The sequence below is a fragment of the Gigantopelta aegis genome, chromosome 4, assembly GCF_016097555.1.
Source record: "Gigantopelta aegis isolate Gae_Host chromosome 4, Gae_host_genome, whole genome shotgun sequence".
Classification (NCBI taxonomy): Eukaryota; Metazoa; Mollusca; class Gastropoda; order Neomphalida; family Peltospiridae; genus Gigantopelta; species Gigantopelta aegis.
In genome coordinates, this window is record NC_054702.1 from 33,273,159 (window position 1) to 33,297,284 (window position 24,126).

The 24,126-nt window shown below is 35.1% G+C and overlaps 2 protein-coding genes across 6 annotated transcripts in view; one reads left to right on the top strand and one right to left on the bottom strand.

Annotated features, from left to right (window-relative positions):
- Positions 1 to 11,866, bottom strand: part of LOC121370417 (centrosomal protein 43-like) — a 34,887-nt gene extending 23,021 nt beyond the window's left edge. For 3 of the 4 annotated variants that reach the window (XM_041495629.1, XM_041495631.1, XM_041495628.1), the window contains exons 1-7: positions 11,778 to 11,866; positions 9,988 to 10,041; positions 7,855 to 7,909; positions 5,520 to 5,608; positions 3,835 to 3,987; positions 3,295 to 3,333; positions 1,003 to 1,059 (exon numbers count right to left, since the gene is read on the bottom strand). In XM_041495629.1, the coding sequence (XP_041351563.1) occupies positions 1,003 to 1,059; positions 3,295 to 3,333; positions 3,835 to 3,987; positions 5,520 to 5,608; positions 7,855 to 7,909; positions 9,988 to 10,041; positions 11,778 to 11,858 (528 nt within the window). In that variant the 5' untranslated portion in view covers positions 11,859 to 11,866. The remainder of the gene's footprint in view (positions 1 to 1,002; positions 1,060 to 3,294; positions 3,334 to 3,834; positions 3,988 to 5,519; positions 5,609 to 7,854; positions 7,910 to 9,987; positions 10,042 to 11,777) is intronic. The other variant, XM_041495630.1, reaches the window with a different exon arrangement.
- Positions 11,867 to 12,181: 315 nt separating this feature from the next.
- Positions 12,182 to 23,130, top strand: LOC121370418 (putative transferase CAF17 homolog, mitochondrial). Of its 2 annotated transcripts, none has more exons than XM_041495632.1 (7): positions 12,182 to 12,267; positions 14,419 to 14,938; positions 15,702 to 15,821; positions 17,145 to 17,313; positions 19,137 to 19,277; positions 20,714 to 20,813; positions 22,337 to 23,130. In XM_041495632.1, exons 2-7 carry the CDS (start codon positions 14,474 to 14,476, stop codon positions 22,533 to 22,535), a joined length of 1,194 nt encoding a protein of 397 aa, XP_041351566.1. In that variant the 5' UTR covers positions 12,182 to 12,267; positions 14,419 to 14,473; the 3' UTR covers positions 22,536 to 23,130. The 2 variants fall into 2 exon arrangements, with proteins under 2 accessions (XP_041351566.1, XP_041351567.1); XM_041495633.1 differs by having other exon boundaries at positions 12,193 to 12,370.
- The last annotated feature ends 996 nt before the right edge of the window (positions 23,131 to 24,126 follow it).

The window sequence follows — 24,126 nt, forward strand, 5'->3', positions numbered from 1 at the left end:
TGCTCGGTGCTCTAAAATGGTGAACATTTTGCAGTCTGATGATGGGGTCGGTTTTGGTGTGTGTGGGGGGAGGGGGATTTGGGATTGTTGTTTGTTTGTGGGTTTTTGGCAGGGTGTGTGTTTAACACCACCACAGAGCACATCAATTTATTAATCATCAGCTACTGGATGTCAAACATTAAATAATTCTGACAGTCTTAGAGGAAACCTGCTACATTTTCCCCCATTAGCAGCAAGGGATCACTTATATAAATTTTTTCCACAGGACATCACATACCATGGCATTTGATGGGGTACTGGTTGGGACAGGGAAACACCCAATCAGAGAATGCATCCACTGAGTAGGTTCAATCCTATGATCAAAATAGGTAAGTGTTCTATGGACTGAGCTCAAGTCCTGATTGGAGCAGAGAGGAAGGTGATATAATGATTTTACAAAGACTCGTGATAATGATGACAGCCCTTTGTTTTGCACTAAAGGATCATGTGGTCACATAACTCCTGGAAATGATGATGAGTGTGATGCTATTACAACAGTTTTAGAGCTTTATCAACATGTAATAATTTACTTAACTATCACCAGGACCCAATTTAAAAAAAAATTGTAAGCCTTATTTTGCACGTAAATGTAAATTTACAACTAAACCACAATTTTTTTATTATTATTATAGTACAACAAATATAGTTAAAAGTACATGTATGTCATTTTCTTTTGTCCATAAAATACTCCAGCTTCGGTAATGATGTAATTTACTAAGTGAAATAGATGCCGAACACATGTAAATGTATGACCGATATAACTGCTAGTCGCAGACGTAAACTTACGATGTTTTGTGAAATAGGCCCCAGGCTTAAATTAAGAGTATACATGTAATTTGTATGTATAATTTATGTATTAAGCAAATCCTCATTTATAAACAATTACGTAAATGATGCATGCAGGTGAAACTGTTACTGAACACATTCATACAGAGTAATACAAAAAGGCAAAAATGGGTATACCTTGTCGTATTGTTCAAATTTAATCTGTGCGTCAATAATTTGAGCTTCTGTCAAATTCTGGATAAAAAAGAAGTAAAAAAAACATTAACAAATAAATTAAATGATAGTTAAAAGATGAAAATGAATTTTCTCACAAAATATGCAGATTAAATTGATATTTTCTTAAAAATTGTTTGAATTTAATCATATACATGTTCATACATGTTTATATACTGATATTAAAAAGACATATCCATACACATATCAGTAATGGTATATTTTATAGCAGACAGTGCCATGCAGATAGAAGAAATTTTAACAGGCTGCATCATAAACATGATTACTGGCAGGTCGGATGACTTGTATTCATGAAGCATTTTTAAATAGTAGATACTCTCTAATGTCTTCTGTGATGCTTTAAAAAAAATAAAAGTCATTAATAGACCCCATGCACAATATTTCACATGGACAATTAGAACGTATTTTCGTGTTGGTTATGCAATTTCAAATTTGTGCAAACCAAAGTTCGTTTACATGGTAAATTGTTATGTCTCAAATAAAAAGTATCAAATTTAAGGATCACCAAATATTCATTCAATTATTCCAAAAATACTTGTATCCTCTACTGTTTTAGACTGAATATAGATATTTGATGTATAGCATATCAACAGTCAAATTGTAATTACTAGTTACTTAAATAGAAGGAAGGAAGAAATTTTTATTTAACGATGCACTCAACACATTTCATTTATGGTTATATGGTGTCAGACGTATGGTTAAGGACCACACACATATTGAGGAGGAAACTCACTGTTGCCACTTCATGGGCTACTCCTTTCGATTTGCAGCAAGGGATTTTTTATATGCACCATTTCATAGACAGGATGGCACATACCATGGCCTTTGATATACCAGTCGTGGTGTACTGGCTGGTTTAAATTATTTATTACGGCCACATTTGCAGTTTTGGGATCAGCTAAGAGGCGTATGGTTATATTAAGGCATCTTCCTAAATGTTTACAAATAAATGTGTCATATATACCAAGATGACAAAAATAATAAATTGATATTTTTAAATATTGACTCAGTCGTATGTATGCAATGTTGATTAAGTAAGTTCAAGGGCCATAACTCTGTCAAAATTGGTAAATCACACGTCCAACTTGATCCATAATAGTACATGATACACAGAATTTTAGCTCGATATCTCAAGAAATTGTGAAAATACATCCGGATAACTATAGATGGAAATGACAAGATAGTTGACATGATGCGATGCCTATAGTCCCCACCGGTTGGACCTACAGGGGACTAAAAAATACAAATCTGAAGACATTTCCTTTCACCAACCCTCTGCATACATACTTTGTGTATTGGAGATAGCAGTCAGATGTTTTTAATCTTATTTAGTTTTTTTTCTTCTGTATTACTAAAAATACTTATGGACTACTGTAGCTAATACAGAAAAAGAGCTTATTAAAATACAAACAGAACTATTAATATTGGCCTACTACCACTACCATCACAACCAATACTATTATTACTATTTCTAACACAACTACTACTACTATGGGTACTACTAAATTTAAAATTTAAATCTAACTTTTTTAAAATAAGCTTCCACAGCAATTATAATCAGGCCTCTACTCAAATCATAAAGTGACACCACAGATGACTTGTTTGTGCTGGTGTATTGTTAAATATTAATAATTAGTACGTTCATTCATCTACAAAATGTATAGCTGTCACGATCTTACCTCGTATGAAATAAAAATAAAATATGAAAATATTAGAATTCCTGGTATATTATAGATTTTGTACTTTGAAACGCCTCCATTACTCCTCCCTTCATTTCAAATGATTTTCATGCTTATATTCAATTACGGTTCAAGCATTACTCCTATTCACACCACCTATCAAGGGGAAGTAACTTTTCAAAATATTTTCTTCAACTTGTGTCACCATTTGACTAAACTGTTCAGTCAATAATGGTACAAAAAAAGGAGATAATTTAAGAGTGTTTGAAAACTTAAAAGATTGTTATCACAACAGCAATTGCCAATGTTTTCAATGGGATTAACTTTACACAAGGCATGGTATTAATATAAAATGTTAAAAATCAAAACATGTGAATCACAAAACAGACCAACGACAAGCTCAAATCACTTGCAACAAGACAATAAGCAACAAACTGACCTAACAACATTTCTTCTATTATTTCTGGATTAAGCAAGCAATAAAAATATGTGTTTTGGAGATGTAGTTCAGATACAATTAAACACGTAATTCCAACGTACAAATGCATACAATTACCTTTGGAACCGTGATATAATCTGATGGTTCATGAGAATCCTGTATAGCAGAAGGCAAAACACACAAAATAATAACAGCATAATAGACATGGATATTGTGAAATAATAGGAAAAGTGCAAAACAAACAATAAGGAAAATATAGTCATAGTACTAGTTAATAATAATAAAAAATAGATAGAAAACATAGATTTGATTTTATAAAGTAACCAATAACTAAAAGAAAAGACAGACTGGTACTTATAATTAATACTCAAGAGAAATAAAGTCATATAATAAGTTAACAATAACCTAAAAATAGTTATAATATTATAAAGCTAACACCAATGAGAGAAAATATAGTCATAATATTATAGTTAAAGAGAAAGAGTCAAAGCATAATGTCAGTGAGAAAGAGGCACTCCTGTGAAAACAGTTGTATCACTCAGTTTGTATCAAGAGTTGGTTTAACATTAGTTTGCAAAGCTGCAATTAATATGTGTAAGAATTAATGATCTCTATGTTAATGTGCAGCAAAACGATGTCGTATCCCAATTATCTTACATGTGTCTCTGACAAAACAGCCTTGGCTAGAGTGGACTTATGGTCGCAGGCTATTTTCACAACTTGGGCAAGAAGTGGAGACTGGTCTGCATTTCCAGAGTCGGTAATATTCAACTCTTTCACCAACGCTTCCCGATGATCATAATCTTGCCCCTGCAATAGAATATACATACATTCTCAGTGATAAAGAGAATAATACATGAGTGGCCGTTAGATACCATTTATCTCACGAGTTGTTTTAAAATGTATCTAACAAGCGAAAACGAATTTGATATGTTTTTAAACAACAATTTATGAGATAAATGGTATATAACGGACACGAATGTATTATTCTATTTTATTTCTTACATATACTCAAAAACCAGGTTTTAAGCAAATTTTAACATCTTTTTCGACTAAAAGACATTTACAACCCTTTGCACTTGTAGCTGACTTACGTATCACAGACACATGCTTGCCAGGTTAACTATATGTCACAGTGTAATCAATTTCCATTGTGTTGTTTTTCATTGGATATATGGCATTGGTGACCTGGTCGTCACCTAGGAGCAGCCAGTTGTATGTCTTGAAATTGTTAACATACGTATGTGTGTAAACAAGTATGTGCTATCATAAATAACGCATGGTATTCTCACCAACGGGTGTGTAAGAAATTAAAATAACAGGTGAATGTCATGTCATGAATGTGTCATGATCAGGTGTCAGAGATTGCATTATTAATTGACTAAAAGATTTTGAAAACAATGTTCCCTGGTTAACACCAAAGCCAAAGAATGTCCTGATTTCATTGGTTTATCAAAACATTAATAATAAGCCAATACAAACACATTTATAATGACATCATCAACATGCGCAAATTAGATTGTAAAATAGCAACATTTGATCAGGAAGCATTTATTTGACTTTGTAATTCTCTACCCAGCAACAATTTATTAAAAAGGTAGTGAAAAATCATCAGCTATCACCTATTAATAACCTCCCTGCACTCTAGAAAATCACATATAAAGTTTCTTTTGTTTATTGACATCATTAGAGCACACTGATTTATTAATCATCGGCCAGTGGATGTCAAACATAAAATCACATATGATATGTTTGGCTTTGAAGTAAGCCAGTGATGTATAATTTTAATCTCAAGGTTTGTATTTTGCCCTCCCACCCCCATTTTTTTTTGCCCCAAGCTCAGTTAGCAATGCAGAAGTTGAGAGCTCATGGCTTGCATTTAATATATTAAAATTACTTTCAGTTAGGCATACACTAAAGTATACATTTTATTATACAACAGTTATTAATTTTGGTCTTGTCCATATTTTTTAAAAGCACTTCCACCTACAAAAACTAAACAAACAAATAAAAATTAAAAAAAAAAAAAAAATTCCATAGCTACACAAGTGATACGAATTGCAACAGATAAATATAAATAATTTTACAACAATCCCCATGCACTAACAGTCCTCGCCACCAGCTAAATCAAGACGAGCTGAAGATGACTCTCCTGAAATTGTTCTAGGCGAGCAATCACATGATGTATCAAATAAAATGCATTAAATATTGTAGTGATAGGCGATCAGTTTGCCACTCTCCTAAAACCTTCCAGGCGAGTGTGGAGGGGAGCGGGAGTCATCACTCGCCTTTCCTGCCGAAGACTGACTAAGAATATAATAAATATCAGTTTAAAGACATACCAATCCTGTTTCAGGATCGAAGACAGCTAATGTAAATTCCAGGTCAAAGCATTGCAGAAAATCTCTCACCAAGCTTGCTACTACTTTCCCTATAATATTAAAATACAAAAATAAACATTAATAGAGGAAAAGTATATACATGTAGGTATATGTATTATAGTGGCACATTATTTCACATGAACTGTCATTCTGATCATTTAAATTGATGTGAACTGCTAGTGAGTTTGTTATGTGGTGATCTTTTAAATTAAAAAATTCAAAGCTGAAAACTTAGGATCATCAGAATTTTGTATTCCAAAAATTCAAGTAGAAAAATATTATGTCAGGGCAAAATCAGGCTGTTTAAAATACATTTTGAATGTCATTATAGTAAAGAAAGTTAGTTTTACGACACCACTAGAGCACATTGATTTATTAATCATCAGCTATTCGATGTCAAACATTTGGTAATTTTGACATGTAGTCTTAGAAGAGAAACACACTACATTTTTTCAATTAGTAGCAAGGGGTCTTTTATATGCACAATCACATAGACAGGACAGCATATACCATGGCCTTTGATATACCAGTCGCGGTGCACTGGCTGAACGAGAAATAACCTAATGGGCCCACTAACAAGGATCGATCCTAGACCAACCGCATTTCAAGTGAGCGCTTTACCACTGGGCTATATCCCACCCACTGTAGTAAAGAACCACAGTACTTACAAGTATGTTAGGATTTGTCATTCACTGGGCTATATCCCACCCACTGTAGTAAGGAACCACAGTACTTACAAGTATGTTAAGATTAGTCATTCACTGGGCTATATCCCACCCACTGTAGTAAGGAACCACAGTACTTACAAGTATGTTAGGATTAGTCATTCACTGGGCTATATCCCACCCACTGTAGTAAGGAACCACAGTACTTACAAGTATGTTAGGATTAGTCATTCACTGGGCTATATCCCACCCACTGTAGTAAGGAACCACAGTACTTACAAGTATGTTAGGATTAGTCATTCACTGGGCTATATCCCACCCACTGTAGTAAGGAACCACAGTACTTACAAGTATGTTAGGATTAGTCATTCACTGGGCTATATCCCACCCACTGTAGTAAGGAACCACAGTACTTACAAGTATGTTAGGATTAGTCATTCACTGGGCTATATCCCACCCACTGTAGTAAGGCACCACAGTACTTACAAGTATGTTAGGATTAGTCATTCACTGGGCTATATCCCACCCACTGTAGTAAGGCACCACAGTACTTACAAGTATGTTAGGATTAGTCATTCACTGGGCTATATCCCACCCACTGTAGTAAGGCACCACAGTATTTACAAGTATGTTAGGATTAGTCATTCACTGGGCTATATCCCACCCACTGTAGTAAGGCACCACAGTACTTACAAGTATGTTAGGATTAGTCATTCACTGGGCTATATCTCACCCACTGTAGTAAGGCACCACAGTACTTACAAGTACGTTAGGATTAGTCATTCACTGGTTATGTAAATATAATCCATGTAACCAAATAATCGGTTATCTAGGTAAAAATAAAGTTAACCAAACTTAGGGTTATCTACGATTATGATATACTGGCCCCTGTATATTATATATAGTTTTCAGTTAATAACACTAGCTATCATTTTGATTTAATAAAACAGTTAAATTGAGATCACCGACATCTAAAGAAAAGGAACAAAACAACAATCTTGAAAAAGAGTATGTGTGAGGTACATGATACGTCCGTCAGGAGTTTGATGAAAAGTAGGTCGCAGTGACTTAGTTATGATACACGATACACCTCCAGCCCAAGTTCTATTTACAGGCAAGGTTTGATGATCCTATATGAATTGACAAGGAAGACATAGCCTGGACAAGGATTTCCTATCATGGGCAGTAATGAGTACAGGGTCGGTCAACGTGACCTAGTTATTGTATGCAACACACAGCCATCCCATGTTGTACTTTGGTTTGATAATCCTATATGAATTGATAAGGAAGACATGGCCTGGACAAGGATTTCCTATCATATGCAGTAATGTGTGAAAAGTAGGTTATGGTGACCTAGTTATTGTATACAACACACAGTCATCCTAAGTTGTACTTGCATACAAGGTTTGATGATCCTGTATGAATTTATGTGAAAGATGTGCCCCAGAAACAAAATGTTTATGGACATATGGAGGGAAGGACATAGGAACAAAAGGACAACACCATACCATAATATGACCGATCAAAGATGGGCTATAAAAAGTGACCGTATAATGTTACAGATGTATCACAATTAAAAGAAATGAATAAACTATGAAATGTGTTTTAAAACAGTTAATAATTACACTCACCTTCTTTTGTGTTAAGAAAGTCTTTCAACTTCTTGTTCAAGAATGGTGTCTTGTTCTGTGGAAAGAATGACAATGAAATTAAAATACATGTAGATTGATGCCACAACAACATAAAATATTTCACCTACATATATTATGGGATTATTTAACAATTACATAATTATTTGGGAGTGGGGGTTATCATGAATTACACTGGAAAATGTTATGGTTGGGAGAGGTGAATGTTTGTCAAAGAGTTACATGTTTTGTCATTTATACACTGGAATTCACACATGATGACATCCCAACAATGGCATAGCAAATGACAGGCAAAAACAAATAAGCTTTTAAAAACAAAAACAAAAATGGTGCTCTCACCACATATTAAAATATCCATTCTCACTAGCATTATTCTTTAACACAGAAAAACAACCTGTACTGGTGAGGTACATGATATGCCTATCAAAAGTACTTAACAAAGATGTGTTCTGGAAACAAAATGTTTACGGAAGAACGTACAGCAGTATAAAAAAAATCACCGAGATAACATCACTCCATTAGATATAGGTGTGGGATCAAGCACAGTCAGTAGAGCATTCACCTCAGGTGCCTTAGTCATAGGATTGAATGCACTCAATGCTGTCAACTTATTTTCTTATAGCTTTCCCTCCCCCATTCCAACCAGTGTCCCATTACTGGTATATCAGAGGCCATGGTATATGCTGTCCTGTCTTTGGGAAAGTGCATATAAAAGATGCCTTGCTGCTAATGAAAAAATGTTGCAGGTTTTCTTTAAGACTGTCAAATATATGACATCCAACAACCAGTGATCAATAAATAAAGTAGTGTTGATAAACAAAACTTAACTGTAACAATTAGCTATACTGAAGACATCAAGGTTAGTGTACACATTATGCTAATGAGCTGAACATGTGTGTGTTTCAAAGTTAAAACGCTGCTTTGCTCTCCAGGCCTTTACGATCAACATCCATTTGTCCTATGTAGCCTTTCCCTTCTTACTCATTTCATCTGTAATGTACTTATCCTACCCAAATCAGTGTGCGATTTTGGTTGAAAACATTTATCTGTCATAAGGACTCCCTGTTTGCAAATCTTGAGAACCCACCACCAACCCAGTGAACCCTACCACAAGAACAGAAGATACATTAAATGTTTTGCATGAAACGATGGAAAAGATTGCTTTTCAAGAATGCGGTTTCACAGAATTTGGAGATATATGTTGACCGTGTCATTTTGAAGAATCAATGTAATTTGTACAAATAACTTTTACGAGCCATGCAGAATCATACGTTAGCCAAACTAGTGAGTCCTATATGATTTTTGCAGCTCTCACTCATTGCTCAAAATCGGACTGCAAATTATTGTTGAAATTCTAATCAAACAATATTTAATTGGATTTTCAATAGATAGGGAACATATGTTTGATTAAAACAACCGACAGAAATGTCACAGCATTAATTTAAAGTATGAATAATGTAAGTTATTTGTCAAAAGTTGTACTTGTCTTACAGCCAAAATCACTTCATGGGGCAAGCAAACAGGCCCTAATATCGAGCCCTAACTTTGAGGATAAAATAAAGTTGTTTTGTTTAGCAACACCACTAGAGCACATTAATTAATTACTCATCGGCTAATGGATGTCAAACCTTTAGTAATTCTGACATGTAGTCATCAGAGGAAATCCGCTACATTTTTCCTAATGCAAAAAGGGATCTTTTATATGCACTTTCCCACAAACAAGAAAGAACATACCATGGCCTTTGACCAGTTGTGGTGCACTGGTTGGAACAAGAAAAAACCCTATCAGTTGAATGGATCTACCAAGGTGGTTCGATCCAGCGACGCAAGTACCCCAAGCGAGCACTCAACCAACTGAGCTAAATCCTGACCCCTAATTAACCTTTAGGAATGCTGTGAAAATGTCATGCCAGGCTAGCTCTCTGGCCACATTGCTGTCTCTGGTGGTACCTCGCTACCCGTAGACTGTACGTACTGAGCGGGGACCCACAGCGACTTTTTCCACATGGATTCAGCCAGCCGAGAAGTGCTACAACGGGAAGCAGTCGAATGGCAGGAAGACTTCCATCGTGGGGCCCCATGTACACAAATTAAAAAAGCATGACCAAAACTTACCTGCACAGGTTCTTGTTCTTCTAGTGCAAGAAACACACTTGCTCTTAGCTGTGCCTGCAATAGAGAGATTCTGGTACATTAAGAACAAAACCTTTACAAATGGAGAAATTTATTTAAGTTGTAAATTAATAACAAATTTAATGTTACAATCTCAAGTATATTTTTACTATTTAAGAATACATCATCATCTTTTTTTCTTTTCATACAACGCCCCAATATTTTACTTACCTATATATATATTAAATAAACATTTGTTGGGAGAAACTGGATGGAGTTATGCAGACATCATTACATGTTACAACCCTTGCAATTAAGAAAATGTCCATGGCAAATAATATGCCATGGAAAAGTAGTGTCCACAGCATTTTTTCCGTCAACATGTTTGCAACTCTGGATTGTAAGTAAATCTGAATGATTAATTTGTTATTTGTGTTATTTGCCGATATGCTTGTAAGATTTATTTATACCAGTGGCGGTATTCGTTGCGAATGACACGTGCACGTTCAAGAACAATGGGGTTGCAAGGGGATGACAATTTATCATATACATCGTAGTCAGTCCGCAGTGACGGGCTAGTTCAATCTTTATATTTTAATTATATTACATCAAAGTGTCAGAATATATTTAATGTGATATACAATTAAAATAATTTTCCGTAATAACAGCATAATTTCTGTTAGGAAATCTGTCACCAAGACCAAATGCCCCCATTTTAAACGCAAGTAAATCGGTAAAGTGTTTCGGGTTGTTGTTTGTGAGGGGGGGATTAACCCACTTGGCACCAGAAAATGGTAGCATATTTTGCCAATATAAATGACTCAGAAATTTTTATTAAACTATTGGAACGATCTCTCTCTCTCTCTCTCTCCATATATATATGCAGTGTTCTCGCTGGATGAAAATTAAAGGAGGGCGGCCGCTCGGCACCACACCCTTCAAAAAACAAAAAACAAAAAGCAAACAAACAAAAAAGGGGGGGGGGGGGGGAGTAGTTTGGTTACCATATTGTTGTGTGTTGGTAGACTTTTGTGAAAAGACATACTCCTTATTTTGCCTACAAAAAAGTGCAAAAAGGTTTATAAATACGAAATACAAGCAAACTCGTCTTTTAATTGAACCGAAGATGATATCGGTCTGACATTATTATTTTTAATAAAGACTTGTCTTCCACAACAATTTTTAAAAGACCCCCACCAATGGCAATTTTTAACCTACCTATAGCAATTTTTCATGAAGGGACATTTGCAGAAAACAAACATGACTAAAAGGTTATTTTGCTGTATGTAGACTATTTCAAATGTATAAATGTTAAATACTGGCAGATGTATACATGTTGCCATTGTTACGTTTTACCAACGGTACAAAAGTGTCATGATTATGTTCTCTACCTACAGCAATTTATATCTCAACAACGATATTTGCTTTTGGGTAAGTTCGAACCCTGCAACTGGTATATCAAAGACATGTGCTATCCTGTCTGTGGGGTGATGCATGTAAAACATTCCTTGCTACTAATGGAAAAATTTAGCAGATTACCACTCTAAGACTATATGTCAAATTACCAAATGTTTGACATCCAATAGCCAATGATTAATAAATCAATGTGCTCTAGTGGTGTCGTTAAATAAAACAAACTTTAGCTTTACTTGTTAGCACTGTCACCTATGGCATTTTATTTGGTATAGCACAACCTTTAGTTCTAACGTAAATTCATACACGATCAAGGAACTGTGAACTATAAAATAGAAATAACATTGACATGCAAAAATATCTTAAATAAATGCTATTACCCGAATTTTGCCTAAAGTACCATTTGTTTCTAATGTCTGAGCTACCAAGTCCCTTAATTCGTTGTCTTCGTCGGCAGACATGTTCAATGTTGAATGTACACAAACCAAAACAAATAATTTGCGCATGCGTCAAAGAAAGTACCGGGTCGTTTCGTCGTGAGTTATAATTGACACCGAATTGTTTCGGCCCAAATCATTTCGTCCCTAAAGTTATAATTAAATGTAATTACCTCTGGGTGTTGGCAAAACCTGGGACGTAACGAGATAAGTTCACCCAAAGTCCTATTCAAAATTATGCTCAATATATAATATGTATGAAAATCCTGGAATGAAAAGTTTTTACCAAAATAGGGGGACTTGAATATAATCTGTATTATGCTACGCTGGTTTTAAAGCTAGATAGAAGCCAGTCTACACTGACAGCTCAAGGACTCTCTTGCTTATTTATTTCTTTAAAATATACACTTTCTAGTTACGTCTGAGTTCCTTGGTAATATTTTTGAAAATAGCATTTTCTTCAGATAGGTTATAACGATAATCCTGATAAACCTAATCATGATCCTAACCACTGAAGGAGCTTCGGGGAGTGATGGGTAAACTGCCCCCCCCCCCCCCCAAATGAAACCTCTGTTTTCGCCCTACCACATTATATAGAAAATAACTGGCTACTGCCTTAAGATATCGTCTTTAACCTGCAAAGGTTAGAATGGCTAATACCACAAGGCTCTGCCGAGCGGCTTTCAAAATTCCTGAATTGTGTTCTCATTAGTTTCACCAGCATACATTTAAAATATGTTTTAATGTTAAATAAACAGGGTGGTCATCATCTTTGAATGTTGTTTAAGTAGGACGCTATTTGACTGAGAAAGGTTGCTTGTTCGATTGAGTGCTCTGGTCATTGGATCAGACCCCCTGTGTTTGTTGTTTTTTCCATCCACACCATGATTGGCATATATTTATCAAAAGCCATGGTATGTAGTGTCCTATTAGTGGTAGAGTGCCTGTCAAAATTCGCGACAGCAATCAGCCGTCGCAAAAAGCTGATGCAAAATTTATCTGCAACAGCATTTTTTATCATTATCATGTATTTACTTTATCATTATTGGTACAACATTGCTGTCGCAGCATAATCAGAATTTCGAGGCCTGCTATATAAAAGATCCCTTGCTACTAATGGAAATATGTATCAGGTTTCCCCATGGACTATATGTCAGAATTATTAAATGTGTGACATCCAATAGCCAATAGGGGAGAGACGTAGCCCAGTGGTACAGCATGCGGTCGGTGTAGGATTGATCCCTGTCGGTGGGCCCATTGGGCTATTTCTCGTTCCAGCCAGTGCACCACAACTGGTATATCAAAGGCCGTGGTATGTACTACCCTGTCTGTGGGATGATGCATATAAAAGATCCCTTGCTGCTAATCGAAAATAGTAGCCCATAAAGTGGCGACAGCGGGTTTCCTCTCTCAATATCTGTGGTCCTCAGCCGTATGTCTGACGCCATATAACCATAAATAAAATGTGTTGAGTGCATCGTTAAATAAAACATTTCTTTCTTTTTTTTATCTTTTTTTCCAGTAGCCAGTGATTAATAAATCAATGATGTCATTAAACAAAACAAACTAACTGTATATTTGAGAAATGTAAGCGACATAATCTTCTCAATGGAGTAATTGAAAGCACAAAATGTAGGCAGCAATGTTGATGGAAATAGCTGCTGAAAGTTGCCAACTAATGAACACTCATGAAGATAGTCATACAACATGTAATGCATTAAAAAGTGAATAGTAAAAATATTTTATTACACATTCACTCAAAGACCTTTTGACTAAGTTGAGATATTTGAAAAACAACAATATATTACTTTCCATCATTTAAACTGCCAAAACTTGTTTTCATTAACCCAAATGAATAAATCTAACATTTCTGGTTGATTTGACCTGGAAGGACCCTATTTCCAGTACAACCAGAGAGGACTATAGGTTTTATGTCTGTTTGTTCTACATATAGTTTTCCAGACTTTTTTTTTAATGCGTCAAGATACCGAGCTGAAATATTTTGTATAGCTTTATCATATAAATTTCTAGGCTAGCTCTGACACTTGCCAATTGCAAATTTTAAAAGCAGTTGGCAAATTTTATTTTAATTTTGCGAAATAATTTTATGTAATAATTTATATTTTATTTTGAAAATAACTGGGTTTGTTCAAGTTTTGAAATTTAATAGATAATTTGGCAAAAATTTCTGCTCACCCAGAGCTAGCCCTGAATTTTCAGATCAAGTTTGATATTCAGGAAGATTGAACCATTTTTGGCAGAGTTATGGCCCTTGAACTTGGAGATTTATAAAGTTTTTATGCTTGGTAGGGGACAGTGCTCTCAGAATGCTTGTCAACAATTTGTGTTTTGTTTTTGTAGGATTGCGCTATTTCTCGTTTATCAAAGGCTGTGGTATGTGCTACCCTGTGCATATAAAAGATCCCTTGCTGCTAATCGAAAAGAGTAGCCCATGAAGTGGCGACAGTGGGTTTCCTCTCTTAATATTTGTATGGTTCTTAACCATATGTCTGACGCCATATAACTGTAAATAAAATGTCTTGAGTGTGTCGTTAAATAAAACATTTCTTTCTTATTTTTGTAGGATTGAAGATCTGATATGAGGTTGAAGAGATAATCCATTCTTGAAAGTCTGTAAAATGTTACTGAACACCTTGTGTGCACATACCTGTAATTCCTTTCCAAAAAACCTGTTCTATTTTCTAAAGCATGGACTAATCGTTCAGCGGTTGTTGGGTAAGAAACCTAACTGCAGTGGACATGCTCATGTATCTACAAAGCCTAGCTCTGTGGACTGGATTAAACAAGGGAGGACGATACATCAAAACCTGAATGACAATAGATCCAGTAATAACTCAGTATGTCCCCAGCCATTAATAAGATCGTTTCACAGGGAGACTGTGATAAATGGACAAGAGGATGATGGAAGTGGTGGCAGGCAGACGTCTGCTGAGGGTCTTACCCTGCACAACCTCACTCATAGAAGTCTTGTTTGTGTGGAAGGACCGGACAGTGTGAACTTTCTTCAAGGTCTTCTCACAAATGATGTCAACTTGCTTGGCTCCGACAGACCAGTCCAGTATTCAATGATGTTGAATGCTCAGGTATATAGTATTCTGCTTGTGATATATCTGGTATCTAATAAATTATATATACAGTATTTTAATTCATCACCATCCTTTTCACCTACTGCTGCTGAAATGGCTTCTAGGATGTAAAGACTGGAATGAGTTATCTTAAGATGACAACCCAAGTTTTGTTTGTGTGTTTCTAGTCTATCAGCAACTGATTTGTTTTATATTTAAGACTGAAAAAATTCCTTTTTGGATTTTGTTTTTATAGTTCATTATGGTATTATTCTGTCAGATTTATAAAAAAATTGCATTCATAGAGCTCTACCCCCCACCATCTCCTTGTTTTGACTTTGACACAAAATCAGTGGCAAGTTGAACTGAAATTCAGTACATTGTTATTTCTATGCATCTCACATGGTCAATATGCTGTTGGTAGTTTTTGCTTGTTTTTTTCCAAATATATTATACTGGTATATTTTAATTTAGTATTAATATCACTATCAGATTTTGTTTTATGAAACAAAGTCTCTCTAAACCATAAATATTTTTTCAACTTTTTGTCAAAAGAAGATTGAAACTAAATTTCAATAAAAGCAAGATTGAGGCATTTAAATTGGGGAGTAAAACAGTTCAAATGAAAAGGAATAATAACTGCCATATCTTAGGTTTGTTATGAGTGTTACCTGGTATTTTAATGTAGAAAGCAAACAGTTTGACTTTGCTTTTTTAATTTTGCAGGTTGATGTACAAAAGACATTGATTAATCTTCTTGTTTTGATTGTTTTCTTTTCAGGGTCGTGTACTCTATGATCTCATCTTGTACTTAAAGGATTCAAAAATCTTCATTGAATGTGATGCTCAAGTTAGAGATGAATTCATTAAAACAATTAAAAAGTATAAAATAAGAAAGAAGGTGAGTGCAGACAACAATCGCGAAACATTTGTGTTCTGAATTTGCTAATTTCTGCAAATAATGTCTTAGCCATGAGCAAAATAAGGTAAGCTGATAATAAAATGGTGCTAGGCCAGCAGTCACCCTCCTCATTTAACAGGGGTGCAGAAAGTACTCGCCCGCTCGCCAAATGTGAGTAAAAATTCTCACAGACGAGTTGAGAAATGCGATCTGTCTTTCTGACTGACGGTGTTTTGTTTTTATTTTATACATTTTGAATTTTATAAATTTATGTAAAAAACACTGAAAAACTGTCTTTATTAGAATATTTCAAAAATATATCTCATTTTGATGTGAAGACAGCGCCTATTATAGGCTAATATTATTTAATATTAATATATTATTCTATGGGCTGGCGGACTAGTATAAATTCTGGCGGGCTTGTATATTTTAGTTGGTTCTTGTCTGGCAAGCTAGTGAAATAATCTTTCATTTCTGTACCCCTGTTAAATGTTCATATATTAAAATAAATGTGTGATTTGCCACTCTTAAAACCTTCCAGACATATTTGGGAGGGAGCATTCATTCGTAATAGGCTGCCTTTCCTGCCAAGGACTGATAATTTATAATAAAAATGTTCTTTTCTGTAACTGTCTAGTATGTCATGCTTTTGTTTTTTCTTTCACTAGTTGAGATACCATTTTTTAAGTTCTTAAAAGTAATTCTAAACTTAAAGTCATATCATAATCTGTACACAGTGGTGTCAGGATACTGGTTTACACAGCTTTCATTAGAGCTATCACTCTTCTCATAGTGGCAGAAACAGTACTTCCAATTTCAGATTTTAAAGCATATTATAAATGAACTGTCACTGAACAGAACTTTGGGATGGTGCCAGCAATCTGACTTATACAGATGCATGATGTTGATTCATTTATGCATTTACCTTAGTTTGACACCCAATAGCATATGTATTTTTTGTTTTGAGGTGTCTTTAAATATCCATTCATTCATTATACAGTATGTTGCAACCCTGTTAATTAAGAAAATGTCTATGGCAATATATATAATGTACAGTTAAAAAAAATAGTCTCCATGGCACTTTCAAAAGCAGTTTTGAGCTTAATGTGTAAGAGGGGAGTATAATTTGTTAGTATTACTATAATTAATAATTAACTAAGAAAACTGAAAGTCATACCTCAAAATAAATGCTGCCAAAAATTAAATATATGCCAGAAATCTCCACAGCATGGTCGATCGCCATGGCTAATTGCCAAGGATGCAGGTGCTGTTTGTATTAGAGTCCACATACTTTATATTTACATGTGCTTTGTCTTTTCACAGGTAGAAATAAATAAGGTAGATGGTGAATGGATGCTTCAGGCAGTTGTTACATCGTCTTTGAAAGGAAATAGCGCTTCACCAACATGGAATGAATCAGTATTTTGTGTAACAGATCCTCGAGTGAAAGATTTCGGCTGGAGACTTATACATCATTCTTCATGTGATAAAGGTGAATTTGATCACAGTTTCACTTGTACTATCGGTTAAAGGTTAACTTTATAATATAATTATTAGCTATGAGCCATACGGTTTAAATCTGTTCAGTGTATACTTTGCATTCTCAGTAACAAGTGAAAAGTGTTATTCCAATGTCTGTTCATGTAAGTGCCACAAAGCATCTTGTAGGTTAATAGGGTAAAGCCATAAAATATTACTTGGCTCAAGTGTTGGAAAGATGCATACCAACATCAGACCTGTCAACCCTCCCGGATTCCGCGGGAGTCTCCCGGTATTTGATCAAATCTCCTTTCTCCTGTGCGGGAGACAGTTTCTCCTTTTAAATGACATTTTTGTAAGTATAAAAAAAAATCGATCCTCTTTTGTCAAAATAACAGAAGGGAAGTAACTCTGCCTTTTTTTCTCATTCGGCAAATGTCGACTACTTTCGGCTTCTGAGAATGTAACAGGCCGAATTGTCCCGACTGTTTAACCTTTGCCGAAGTGAAAATTGTGGGATAGCCTATTTATATTGTTAAAAAAGCACATGGAGTTTATAAAATGACATGTAATTATAATGTTTGTTGTCATCGTAATGGCTACAATGCGTGTTGCCGCTAATTCAACAGGCTGTGTATTGACATTCAGTGTTGCCATATAAAAAAAAAAAACTATCCAATTTAGTTCTAATAACACCTCTGAATTGTAAAATGTCTTCCCACTGGATTACATAATGCAACTATGACGAATCTGAACTGCCAGACTCCGAGTTGACAGCGATACACACGATGCATGTTAAAATCACATGTCACAGCAAGACAACGAAAAGACCAATTAGCTGTATAAACATACTTGTGTCAGTTAATTTTGTATGTTTGTGCAGTAAAATGTTGGTTATAAGGGTACACTTCAAGAAATTATTTTTGTACAATTAAAAAATGTTGTGTTTGACATTGACATAAAGTTACTCACGGAAATGGGTATAATTCCGGTATATTTTACACGATGTCCGTAATGAGGTTTTACTTATGATTAATGAAAATACAATGTTTATTGCATCATTATAATGATTTTAAATAAGTACCACGCCACCGTTCCTCATTATAGTAAAAACTGAATATTAATTTATAAGATTTATATAAATTTGTCTTTGGTACTTAGGTACACTAACCACAAATGATAATGTAACGCAACCTGTAAGGCTGTAAGTGTAATACCGTAAATGTACTAATTAAATTTTGTATTTCTTGTTCATGTTCTTAACATTTTTGGATAATTTTTTTTTTTTTTTTTTAAATATGTATTAAATCATAATAATATTTAAACTTTAAAAAAAAAAAAAAAAAAAAAAATTAATATTTTTTTTTTTTTTTTTAATGCCAAGATCTAAGGTTAAGAAGTATATATGACATTATAAAGTATTCATATAACTTATTGTAATAATGTTTTTTTTTAAATCTTGCGATTTTGGGTTAAATTGTGTGAATTTAAAAATCTCCTGCTTTTTGACAAAATCTCCTGCTTTTTCAACACACACCTCCTGCTTTCTCTTGTCTAAAGGTTGACAGGTCTGACCAACATACATAAGAGCCACATAAGGCCAAAAAATATGTATATATAGTCAGTCTTTGGTAAGATTAAAGTTCCAAAATTGATACAGTGATGCTTTTTTTATTTGGTGTGCGTCTGTGTTTGTGTGTGTGTGTGTGTGTGTGAAAAGTTTGGATTGGACAGAAAAGTTGGGCACATTTTGATTTGTTTATTTATTGTCTTTTATTTATCACATTATATCTGTTGTTATCCAAAACTTTTACAAGATGATGATTATTATTTTAGTTTGTGCTGAAAGAATAGAAGAAAAAGATGTATCTTTGTACAACGAAAGGCGATATATCTGGGGCATTAGTGAAGGTATAAGTGATTTACCACCAGGAGAATGCCTCCCACTTGAGAGCAATCTAACTTTGTTTAATGGAGGTAAGCATCACACACCAGTGAAAAGTTAGGGTTCCACATCAAGATTTGTTTTAGCTACAGTAGATTATTCTCATTAAATATGGCCACTCCAAGTTGATTAGTTAAAGACAAATCTACAGTGTACATCTAGTATGGGTTTTTTAAAGTTTCTATATTCCACAAGTATATATCCTGCTGAAAACCTGATGCATCAGACAGATATAATTAATATTGGTAGAAAATAAATGCATTAAATATACATGGGTGGAAATTCATTATTTGAGGGGCTCTGTGATTATTAACCCTTGGGGTCTAGAAATTAAAAGGGCACCACAGCATTTTTACAGACTATGCAAAGAAGCATCATTCAAAAAGTGACATCATTCAAATTAAAAAAAACTGTTGCATGAGCTATGAGATATTTCCTTTCAGATTTTTTCCAGCCTTTTCAAAACTAATGTCTGTTCCATCTTGAGCCAAAACATTTGGGTTTTTTTTTATTATTCACAGATGACATAGAAAAAGTATTGTGTTCAAATTAATTAAGAAATATGAAAGTAAAAAATAACACTATCCATCAAATATCATTAAAAAGATTTGGTATATTTATTGTGTATGAAGCAAACAAACAGATAGTACCACGTCATCCTCTCATTGATTCTTAGGCTAGGTACAGCCATAGTACATGCCTGGGAAGTTACATAGGTAATTTTTGCTAAATTATTCCATATATTTTCAGTAATTTTATATATCGAGATAGAGGAAGTCAGTATTGCTTATTTATAATAATTAAGCAATGGGCTGTACTGTAATCACTACACTTCTATGATGACAAATATTGAAAATATATTTATTATAGTGACAAACAATGATAGCCTACATCATTTTTTAATGTGATGTTACAGATAATATCAAAAGGTATAATTTGCACACCTAAAATTTACAAATGGGCTGTACTTGTAAAACATTTGAAGTCAGGACTGTTGAAAAGTTAAAAACTGATTCATGTAGTTTGCATGGTACTATTATGGCATTAATATATCTTGAGTCTGTCAAAGTTTAAGTCAATACTTATGTTTTAATAAGTACAGAATCTGATAGTTTTAATTTTTACTATTGTACATCTAGTAGCCTGTTTGGCAGGTGATTTCTGGTGGCTGGTGACTCATAACTGTGGCGCAGTGGTTAAGCCATCGGACTACAGGCTGGTAGGTACAGGGTTCGCAGCCCGGTACCGGCTCCCACCCAGAGCGAGTTCTTAAGGGCTCAATGGGTAGGTGTAAGGCCACTACACCCTCTTCTCTCTCACTAACCTCTAACCAACTAACAACTAACCCACTGTCCTGGACAGACAGCCCAGATAGCTGAGGTGTGTGCCCAGGACAGCGTGCTTGAACCTTAATTGGATATAAGCACGAAAATAAGTTGAAATCAATCATAACTGTATTTGATTTCAGTAAGCTTTGACAAAGGTTGTTACATTGGACAGGAACTGACAGCTAGAACCCAGCACACTGGTGTGACAAGAAAAAGACTAATGCCTTTAGTTTTTGAAAGGTAAGTCACAGACCTTGCTATTGCTCTGGCTTCCCGTCACTCCCCTGAGACTAGTTCAAGGAGAGTAATTTTTAGCTCCACTTAGCATGTCAATTAAAAAAACCCAACAGTACTACATAATGATTAAATATCAATACTCTATATGATATCTTAAACAGATCTCCATGAGTCTAAAGTTAGGGCTTCGCAAGTTAGGGCTTCGGGGGCGGGACGTAGCCAGTGCTCCAAAACTGGTGTAACAAAGGCCGTGGTATGTGCTACCCTGTCTGTGGGATGGTGCATATAAAAGATCCCTTGCTGCTAATCAAAAAGAGTAGCCCATGAAGTGGTGACAGCGGGTGTCCTCTCTCAATATCTGTGTGGTCCTTAACCATATGTCTGATGCCATATAACTGTAAATAAAATGTGTCGAATGTGTCGTTAAATAAAACATTTCCTTCCTTCTTAAGTTAGGGGAGCAATTAATTATTCCTCACAATTGTTTTTTAACAGTAAGGTCTAAAGTCATTAACAAATGTAAAATAAGGCAGACTCACTCTTTTGTACATTGATATTGAGTCATATTGCTCTCTAAATACAGGCTGTTGAGAAAATTGTTTTGAAAGCCTTTCAGATCTCACATCCTGGTTTTACTCAGAAATAATTTCGATTCACGAAGGACAATGTCGTGTTCATAAGAATACTTCTGGGGAATTTATAAACTTTGTCAAGTTTCAGACAAAATCATTGCATTTTAAGAATTGGGATTTCCAGGTCTTTGGCAGACACAAGTGTTTGGAGGTTTTTCCTCACCAATCCAACTATGTTTATAAGTTATCATTGAAAACCCCCACACAAAAAGCAACGACTAAATACCAAAACAGTTCTCCAGTTTATGCTTGTTACACACAACAACAAACCTCTAATAAATGCAAGGAAGGAAGGAAATGTTTTATTTAACAACGCACTCAACGCATTTTATTTACGGTTATATGACATCAGACATATGGTTATGGACCACACAGATATTGAGAGAGAAAACCCGCTGTCGCCACTTCATGGGCTACTCTTTTCGATTAGCAGCATATTATATTGACCATCCCACAGACAGGGTAGTATATACCATGGCCTTTGATATGCCAGTCGTGGTGCACTGGCTGGAACGAGAAATAGCCCAATGGGCCAACCGACATAAATGCAAGGTGTTATGCAGTTTGTGTTACCAGTCAGTTTTCTAGGGAGGTTACAAAATACACTTGTATGGCAGGCAAGTTAAATATTTATATGTCAAATTCCTTAATTTAGAAACTTTCCCATCCCAACCAGTGCCTCATGACGTATTTGAAAGGCCATGGTGTGTGCTGTCTTGTCAGTGGGAAAGAGCATATAAAAGATCCCTTGCTGCTAAAGGAAAAAGTGTAACTGGTCCTCTGGGAGAGTACAAGTCAAAATTACCAAATGTTTGACATCCGAAAGCCGATGATTAATTAACAATGTGCCCTAGTGGCGTTGTTAAACAAAACATACTTTATCTTTTCTTTCAGGGTCCCATCAGGACTGCAACCAGGCTGTATTATTGTGCGGGCAGATGGTAAGAATGTTGGAAAATACCGCAGCTCGTTCGGTATTCATGGCATCGGACTGATACGAATTGCTGAAATCAAGGGAGAACTAAGTGTGCATAGTTCAGACGGAGACATTCTCAAGTTAACAACACACGTCCCAAACTGGTGGCCAAAATGAGATTTTATTTTGGAACAGTATCACTTTATGACCACACTGATGGGTTTCACAGATCCAAACGACATGGGGCCTAATTCACTAAACTCTCGCAACTTTGCGATATCACAGTGCAATGCTAAAAGACTTGCAAAGAAGATGCTTTGATGTATAACAGAGCCTAAGAGAGCTTTGTGAATTAGGCCCCTGGTCTGTTCTAACAATAAAATAACAGAATACTGTTTTCAGTTACTACAGGAAAAAGAATGTAACGATTACTCAAGTGGTTTGTCCCCTAAATACACAGAGGTTTTAATGCAAAATAAATTTCACCCACACTTTCATGCACACACTTTGATAAACCATGTTGTTAGGGTGAAAAACAACCCAAGGAAAATATTGCTAAATTGTGTTTTATATGTATGCCTGTTGCATCAAATGGATGAGTTTTACCATTTCTTCTATATTCCTATAAAGGAAATCCAATTTTGTTCTGTATATACAGTGTGTTGCTGGGTGGTATGCAGCCCATTGGTAAAGCACTCGCCTGATGCACAATCGATCCCCGTCAGTGGGCCAATTGGGCTATTTCTTGTTTCAACAAGTGCTCCACAACTGGTATAAAAAAAAAGGTGTGGTATGTACTATCCTGTCTATGGAATGGCGGCAGTAGATTTCCTCATTATTTGTGTGGTCCCTAACCATGTGTCTGATGCTATATAACACATACCTAAGTAAAAATGTATTTGGTGTGTAAATAAAACGTTTTTTTTCCTTCAATGTGTTGCTGGTTGTCTTAATATTGGTAGGAGCTCAAACTGGATTTTACCTTCCAGTAATGTCTTATGTATGAAAAAAGGTATGGATTAGGAAGCAGGCCTCCAATAACTCATTTTATCATCCATTAAAGGCTTTTGTAGAAGATATCGTTGGCACTATAATTTGCAATATTCTCCTTTGAGATATCGCTTCTTTTGTTACGTCACTGTGTATGTTTCACCTAAACATCATTAGTGATGTCACGCCACTGTTGTTCTGCTAGTTAACAAGTCTACGTCTGCCAAATATAATGACATTCAACTCACATTACTGACATTAGTTTACAATTGTTGCAAATGAAAAGAATGATAAAAAGAATACGCCCTTCGTGTCTTGTGATATAATTTTTCGGCATTCATTGATAAAAGTATAAAAATCATATACTTTTATCAACTCATGCTGATAAATTATGATTTTACAAGACACTCAGGGAGTATCCTCTATATATACGAAAAAAGGTATGCATTAGGAAGCAGGCTTCCGATAACTCATTTTGTTTTTGCATATCAACCTGTAAATGATGTGGGTTGTGTAAAACTAGACTTGTGTGTACAATGCTTGAATGAAACTATCATTCTCATGATATTCAGAGGCCTGGGAAGTGAAATGAAGTTAGAGCTACTACAGGTACACCAAATAGTGTAATGGTGTGCCCAACTGTAGTATTTATATCCATGGTGTGTATGTGTAAATGCTGTGAATAGCAGTTTGGCCACATATGTTAAAATTCTCATCTACGGGATTTGATTTGGTGGTATACACCCTACAAGCATAATGACAATGAATATAAAGAAGC

Coding starts and splice junctions, on each gene's coding strand:
- LOC121370418 (XM_041495632.1), top strand. CDS start 14,474: ATGTTACTGAACACCTTGTGTGCACATACCTGTAATTCCTTTCCAAAA. Junction 15,822..17,144: donor AGTATAAAATAAGAAAGAAG/GTGAGTGCAGAC, acceptor GTCTTTTCACAG/GTAGAAATAAATAAGGTAGA. Junction 20,814..22,336: donor ATGCCTTTAGTTTTTGAAAG/GTAAGTCACAGA, acceptor CTTTTCTTTCAG/GGTCCCATCAGGACTGCAAC.